Raw genomic sequence first — 8,737 nt, forward strand, 5'->3', positions numbered from 1 at the left:
TGTGATTATCATTGCTTTAATAGCTTTCGACAAGCTCATCAGTCGCTATTTAAAACCACGATTTAACATCTTAAACAATCATACACACGCGAAAGTTTAAGTGGTTTACAGAATGAGTTGCGGTGCGTCAAATATTCTCCCCTGGTTTGGTAAACTGGTGCTTTATATGCATCTTTCAAACATTATTCTAGTAGTGAAAAATGTCTGTATAAAAAATATATTTAAAAAAAAATTGGACAAAAAATATTGTACAAAATGTGTGCTAAAACAGCGTGTACTGAATTTTGACACGAACGTGTTGAGTTTCGAACACCATCAATCTTAGAGTTACATCCATTCCACCTTCATCTCACACAATGCTCTATTTATTGTCTCTTTCTTTCCATACAACAGTATATGATAGAAGTCAGCAGGGCGCTGACCGCAGCCCCTATGGCCGTCCAAAATGACCAACCAAACCGGCCTCTAGACATTTTTCCACCTGCAAGTCTATACCCCAATCCTGCTTCGCCTTGATCCCAAATATCACGATGCCTACCGCTAAAGCCACAGCTGAAAGATAAAATAGTGTATGTATTTTTTGTATTTGGTACTATTGGTAAGTTGTGCTTAGATATTAACAAAGTTAATGGTTAAGTGTGCCTTTGAACTTGCTTCAATTTATATTCACAGTCCACACATCAGGTATCTTAATCTTCTACATTCGTAAATTCTTTTTTTTTAATATGTAACTATTTAAATGAATGGATTTTGCTTGAACTGACGTTTTGAAAATATAAACCATTTTAAGGCTGTAGGCCGAAGGCCGCAAATCAAAATCAGATCGGACGTGACATGTTAAAATGATAAATGCGCCGGGTTTACACAATGGAACATATGGCGTTAGCGGTTTAAAACAATGATAATTTAAATACCACTTTGTCGATACGTTCATAATTATGCAACGTTAAAGTGAATTTAAAAGCAAGTCGAACAATCATAAATTAATCTTGGCGCGGAACCGAGGGAACTAGATAATTATAGCTTATTTCGCAGGAAAATATGTTTACTTAAAGATCATGCCTTCAATTACCTACAACAAATAGTCAAAACGTACTCGGCCAATATCGGGTTTTATCTAATTTACTTTAAACTAACAACAAACTTGCGAGATGAAAGCAATGCTCATACACCTAAGTATATATTGGTTTATCATTAAATGTTATCACACTAATTGTATTAAATTTCATTAATATACATAACTTTGTCTTAGGTTATGACAGGCACTTATCGGTTACACTCAAAATATATTTAGGATTGTATTTTGTTGGATATGAACAGAATTGTAAAGGAGTAAAATCTATTATGTCGCACCTAGAGTCTTTCCACGTTGTCAGCGCTTCATTTTGTATGTATGGAACATTGACAGCGTGCATCAATGTCAAATTAAAAGGCCAATCTAGTTTATACTTTAGAGTGCACAGGCAAAATTCCTGGAACGTTTACAGTGTTAACAGATGAGCCAACTACACAATTCACAAACCCTTTCATTGTTTTCTCTGACAGAAATTGCCTGCAAAACAAAACAATTGTAAATGTATTATTTGCCATAACACTTTAGACTTTTCTTAAAATTCAATGTTGCATGTTCAGAAAATTTTAATCCTTCGTTTTTATTACTTTGACGTTTATACATCTGTTCGATAGAATGTTCCTGCATTTGATTGCAATAACTATAAACCTATCCTGACATGCATTAACTTTTCAACGTAAAATTGCAATACCCAGGGACTTGTCATTTTTCAAATGTTAAAGCAGGTTATGCTTTTAATGTAACACATGCTTTCATGTGAGGATACTTAAAACCTAATTTACATCTGAGAACTTAAGTTTCCCGTTCAATAACACATCTGGTATCAGTGACCAGATTTTATTACATGAACATAATATCATATATATTATACACGCACGTGTAAACGCGCGAACCACGATTCATATTCACATTTTAGCTCGTCCATTCAGAGGAATAAATCGTTGAGATTCATGGTCTTAGAGCTTTCAAGGCCTTTGTGTTTTCACTGTCGTCGGTGTTGTAATACGGCGTAGTTTTTCGGCGTATTTGTCTGATTATATTCATCGGTGTTCGGCGACTCTCTCAAGAAAACAAATATTGTGCATGCTTTACTAAGTAGGAACTTGTTTGGTCAATAATGAGTTTCGTAAACCAAACATGGCTAAATACATGCCAAAAAGTCAGACATTATACATGCATATATTTACTTGAACATTCATAGTTTAGAACATTCACAGACAAAAAAAATAATGGCAAAAGTTCAAATTTTGGTTTTGTTCGCATACATGGAGTCATTATTTCTATTGACCTATTTAAATGAGTGCGGTAACGGTCTGCTACGCCGAAATTGTACGAACATGAATTATCATTGCAACACAAAATATTCATTTTTAAGAAGTAATGAGGTAACTGGTGCTTCGTGCACATACAACACATTCCTAACGCTACCTAATTGCATCGTTGCTGAAGCCGAACACACAAGAACTATTTGAGAAAAGTAATTGGTAGCCCTTGTACTAGTTTAGGAATAAGTGCTCAAAGAATATGGTGAACTTATTTCCAGTCGCTTAAAGTAATGGGACTTTGGCATATCATCGGCGCGACAGAAACGTAAAAAGACGTAAGAGTTTATTTTTTTAATTTTCGACTTGCGGGCTTGTCTCCGTTGTGTTCATTGTGTCTTAGAAGGTTTCATGGAGATGGAGACAGCATGTGCTCGTTTATAGACAAGTTTGTTCGACTACGGGTAGAAATCCTGTGTAGTGTTACTCACAAAGCTAATTGACAATCCTAACACTTGCTGATGGCGAACAACTGCCTTGTTTTTATGCCATTGATCATATATTTGTATCGTTCAATAACCTTTAAGAGTTCATTTCTTCACGCATCAACTTAAAATGAAGTCACTTAAGCCAATACTTATGCGAAAAAGCCAAATCTGATATAACGACAAGCAAAGATTATGCACCAATTTGCTGCATTTACATATACTAATATAAATTACAATGATATTGTCATTACCCATTTAACTACTCACATGCGACAATGAGAAATCCACAGATGGGTTGATGGGAGTTACATCTGTGGCACGTGCAACACAGAGATATGGTGGCCACCAGCAGAGCCATGAGGCCTAGGACCAGCGCCACGGACATCAAACCCTGCGTCGCCTTGAACCATGCTGAAAAAGACGGTAAAAAAGCAAGTTATAAAACATGATTTTACAGACAGAACAAGTGCTAAACATATAGGGGAAATGCCACAAGTATATCGCTGATGCTTAGGGCAAGGGCCAAAGATATACTATCATATTAAATATTGACACAAAAGCGATGATGCATGCAAGACAGGAAGCATAATTGCCTATAGGAGATCGGAAATTTCCAGACACTGGGCCAACTGCATGAAACTTTGTATCGCAATGAATAACGCTGAAATGATTAGTAATGATATGTAAACGACTTTTTTGGCGATAGCTAAGATGGACACAATGATACTACAGAGAGATCAATTAGGCATATATGAACAATGCCACGGACATGTGTTTTCTGTGTATTTTTGAAGCGTGTTAAACCCTGGTGAAACTAGTTAAATACAAAATCAGTACACAAATCCGGAAGCTGATATTTTGAAGAAGAACAACTTCATGTAAAGGGAAGAACTTTGCCTCAACAAGCTTCAATGTCAAGGTCTTCGAAAGAATTTGGCTACTTTAAGGTCGGTAAATCAATAGCGGATTTCCATTTATCGTTCAAAATTGTTTATTGTTGTAATTAACGACGTTGATGCAACACGATATTGTGCAATTACTTGCAATAAATTCATTCGTCATATATTGTTAGGGTATTCCTGCTTACCCATAAATAAGTTTTAATATAACTTAAAATGTGTGGAAACGAAAGATGTTCACTCTTTGAATGCCGTTTAAGTAATGGAATTTTGACATTATTTGATACATCGAAAGAAACGTTGATTGTTTTTTAACAGTTACCTGATCAAGGTAATTTTCCTACATTTTTGTACAGCTTAATAACACAGCTGTATAAATTAAAAAAAACATGCATTTACGATACGCTCACTCATCATTAAGGTCGCTTCAAAAAAACATTTACATGTTAAGTAATAGTGTACGTGGAAACACGCGCACTCATTATTTGGTTTACTGGCATGGAATGAATACGCTTATTGCATGATGCCATGGTCATCTATTTATATCAACTGCGTGAGCCGAGATATCAAAACAATTAAAACTATAACATTACAGGTGTTTTTCCTCAAGACATATGGCAACTCGTCAATATTTGTATAAAACCTTTCACCGCAACACCTGTAAAAGCTGTTGCAATCGGTGTCCTTGACAAAATTGCACTTGTCATGTTGTTTTTGTAAATCCGTTGGCTGTATTTGAAATATTGCTTTTAAAATGCTGCGTTTTTTTTTCTACAGCGCTTTGATAAGTGTAATGTGTGTTAATTGGTTGCTGATATTCATCCGCTCTTGGCTTGCAGTTGTTTTATGTCATTAGAGACGTATGGAGATTCTTTACATTTTATCAGGAGTTTTTATCGATAGTTTGGAGTCAGTTCCGTACTTTAATCAGTATATGGGGAGCTTGAAGTACAATTTAATACTTGACATAACGCTACAATGTTCAACAACATCACCCAAAGTACTTTAATCAGTATATTGGGAGCTTGGAGTACAATTTAATACTTGACATAACGGTACAATGTTCAACAACATCACCCCAAGCGGATGGCAATATTTTGTCATTCACATTTGACCAAAGGAAATATCTCCAAAAAGATTCAACCTATATTGCTGTGGCTTGTCGCTGCAAAAAACAAACACATGGGTAAAGGGTATGGCTAAAATCAAAGTTTTCGTACGGTGCAGACAGCCGTGACAACAAGTAAGCTTTAATAAATCAAACATAAAGCACCGACTTCATTGTTTGGAAGGCAATAACATAACACAAACGGGCAAGTTAAATTACCGTGCCTTCAAGGTAAGAAAGACGCAATTTGCTGATATAAAAACAAAGTTTTCACAATCGGTACCAAGTTTTGCACGGGGCAAAACGGCCATGACGACGACCATTTGTGAGACATCAAGTCAATGACCATGCATCGAATCAATGTTTTGAATGCATACACATAACAGATTAGAGCATGTTTAAATGCCAATTTATTGCATGCATAGAACGTACAATCCGATTTCATCATAAAATAGCAACATTTTGCCATTTTAACGTTTTGTGCAGACTTGTGGCAAAATAACCGCCTACTTAGACCACTTAGCCAACGAAAACCTTCAGGTGCCAGTTGAAGTTGAAGCAAATGAAAAGTTTTTAATTATACTAAAAATAACCAATAATATTTGCAGAAATCCAAATTAAACATTTTTTTACAAGCTTTTGACTGGTTTGGAATTTCTGGTTCTTTTTTTCTAGCTTTTTGTAGAAAATTCATGATTTTTGCTTGTTGGCTTTTCCGAAAGCGATATTGCCGGTTTTGTTTGTTTCGAAAGCACAGATATCACCGAAAAGCAAGGAAAGAAGCTCAGAAATTAACAAAAAACCCAAATGATCTGTACAGAAATTAAACAAAGCAAAAACCATTGAATTTCAGTGTTTTCTGTTAAAATTGCTTTGCCTTTTGAGAGCATGTTTTGGTCTTGGCTTCCGTGTGTTTTGCCTTGCGTAGTTCAATGCTTTACCGTTGCTATCTTGCTTCTCGGTGAAAAATCATACCCGGAGATGAAAGAAAGTTCCTGAGGATTTCTTTGGTAGAATGTATTGATGTATTGGAACATTTTCATTTTGTATATCAGTGAAAACCTCTCTGATCTTGGCTTATGGATCAATAAAACTTTCTTTATAAAGTAAACTAGCCTTTATTAAACATTCACATGTGCTAAAACATTTATAAAATCTTGGATCTAAATTAATTAGTTTGTGAGGAGTACATATTGGAATAGAGCTTATGTAATGTGTTCAATATTTTATGTTGATTTAGGTATGTGGATATTAAACCTATTCATTACAAGCGAAGATAACTCTGGCACATTTTTCTCATTTCTAGGTTTTTAAATTTCCAAATAACTGAATTCCTTTCGTTAAACTGGACGTAAATAAATGATTTTGTTTAATGTTTGCTACTGGTTTCTCTTTTAATATTGCGTTTGGTGGTGTTACACTATTTGATAACTGGCATTCGTTTTATGCAGCATTTCCTTTCAACAAATAAAGTCTTCTATCAGTATCAAACCCTTTGAAAACAAACTAGGGCAACTAATTCGTGGATTTATGCTTACATTGTTGCATTTTTTATGAAATGTCAGAGAATAAATATATCAAAAATCATACACTAGAATGCTAAATTCCAGACAAAACAGCCAGTTTGTTTTTGCTAAAATTTTCGGTTCTTAAAGAGAGGGCACATGCCCCACTTTGCGAAAAATCTAACGTCAACAGATTGATCCTTCCATAGTTTTTATGTTCTTTGCAACATGTCCTCCTCAAAAATATCTAATTTACCTTCGCTTTTTTGTAAATTACAATGCCAGAATGCATACAAAGATTGAGTCAGATAGATTGTTGATTCTGCAGCCTGGCATTCTTTTTACGCTTTTTAAGGACGAAAAGGTAAACGTTTAATTAAATAATTTAATAAATGAAACACGCCTGGCAAATGTCAAATTATGTTTGCGTGCAGACAAATCTATCTTGATTTTTATTTTGTTTTGGAACGCGATGTATGGAGATTTGGAACGCAAACAAACCAAATTCATAAACATACTGCTTAAATTTATCCTCTTTTTCCCCAATGATCGACATCTATATCGTGATCACTTATTAATTAATTAGTTCGCTATACATCATGTCTAATATGTTGTTGACATAATTATAACTGAAACAATGCAGGCCTGGGCCATTATCGGAACCACAACAATTATGGGAATAAAAACACATTTGTTTCCGGTTTTGCTTATTCCTTTGAAGTTAGCCCATTGTCCATTGTAATAAGATGAGAAAGTATGGGAAAAATAATTGTCGCAATACATGTACAATTGAAACATAAATGAAAGATACGTTTATCTAAAACTCTCTTTTCTATTATAGAATAACTCTTATTTTGTGAAATTAGACGACTATCGTATTCGTACTTGGTGTATGTTTTTTAATAATTATTATCATTCCATGTGCTTGTATCTCAGATCGAGGAAGGTATTCTTCAAGACTGATACCAATCTATCAGTATATCGATTAATTCGGAATAAAAATGGTAAAAGCAAATAAGCTGTTGTTCCTTTTATAAATTTAAACTGGACTAAACTGCATCTTGTAAAACTATTTGTGAAAAAAACAAACATTACATAAAATATAGGTTTAGTTGGGAAGCGTAATTGTGAGTAATGGTACAAACTACTCTCAACGCTCTATCCTTTAGCATCTGCTTGAGCGTCATTCTATTTTTTCTGAAAATAGCTTATCGACCAATTGCACATGCTTTAATACTGACATCAACCAAAGAACAACCTTACCTGGGAACTCTCTGCTAGTCCTCTCATTAAAGAACCAAGTACACATGTCCTTCTCACAATTTGCCAACAAACCTTTATGCACCGGTTTCATGATAGTATCACCATAATCATTTACCCAATATGGCGTCACAAAACTCATAAAAATGGCCGCGACGGTAAAAACAAGACATAAAAATCCAAGGTTCTCCAAAATTGACATTATTTATTCTAAATCCAGTATAGTTCAGATTGTGGTTCTGATTTTTAATGTTATCATACTAACTAATGGGAGATACATGTATGAAACATATGTTCATGTACATTTCTAAAGGAGACCTGCATGAAGTGTTTCTATTTTAAATCACATAATATTCCACAAACTAGTAAACACTCCTATAACTTTCACAGGAAAATAAAACTGCTATCAAAAGAAAAATCCGAAACAAACAATAATGACAGGAGTTGAAAATATAAACGAAACTTTACAGTGTTGTTTCAACTTCCTTGTTTCTTACCAAAGGGAAATTAGTAATAAAGAGAGACCTAGACATCCAGTTTAAAATATAAAGAGAAATAGAGGTTTAGTTCTGATAAACCTAGAGAAATTCTAGCGTATCTATTATTTTAAGAGTGTATGATATATATACATGTATATGTAGAAGTACATAATTCACATGAAATAGACCAAAACAAACGTTTTGTTTAATTGTTTAGCTATTCATGTTGTATGAAATGGCTTTTTCAGAACAAAAATAAGTGTTGTTAGCTAATAAACAAATGTTAAAAACCAGCATCCAGATTGTTTATATTGAATTGAATAGATAAACAAATTATTCAAGTAAGCATACGATCTATCAAATACCTAAAAAAACACGTAAGATCTTACACGGGCATAGCTAAGATATTACGTTTCACATTCACTTATTTTTAGGTCCTTTGAATCGTTGTCTATTACGGTGATTCTTGAAAACAGAAAACCCATAAAGCGGACATTGCCAATGTAGGACTTTAATATCATAGTAATCATTGACGAAATAGACACTTCTCTAAATAGTGCTGGTCTCGCATTATAGCGGAATCAAATGTTAATTGTGTTCTCAGCTGGTGCTGATTGACATTTCAAGGCCTACTGTACTGATGTCGTAGCATAGCTGCAATGCA

The 8,737-nt window shown here is 34.3% G+C and overlaps 1 protein-coding gene across 1 annotated transcript; it reads right to left on the reverse strand.

The window, feature by feature from the left end:
* Positions 1 to 326: 326 nt before the first annotated feature.
* On the reverse strand, positions 327 to 7,959 carry LOC128205761 (uncharacterized). The gene is made up of 3 exons (XM_052907693.1): positions 7,598 to 7,959; positions 3,090 to 3,233; positions 327 to 552 (listed from the first exon to the last, which is right to left on the reverse strand). The coding sequence occupies exons 1-3, from the start codon at positions 7,794 to 7,796 to the stop codon at positions 431 to 433; spliced, it is 465 nt and encodes a 154-aa protein (XP_052763653.1). The 5' UTR covers positions 7,797 to 7,959; the 3' UTR covers positions 327 to 430.
* Between the last annotated feature and the right edge of the window lie 778 nt (positions 7,960 to 8,737).

The sequence above is a fragment of the Mya arenaria genome, chromosome 10 (assembly GCF_026914265.1).
Source record: "Mya arenaria isolate MELC-2E11 chromosome 10, ASM2691426v1".
In the NCBI taxonomy this organism is placed as follows: Eukaryota; Metazoa; Mollusca; class Bivalvia; order Myida; family Myidae; genus Mya; species Mya arenaria.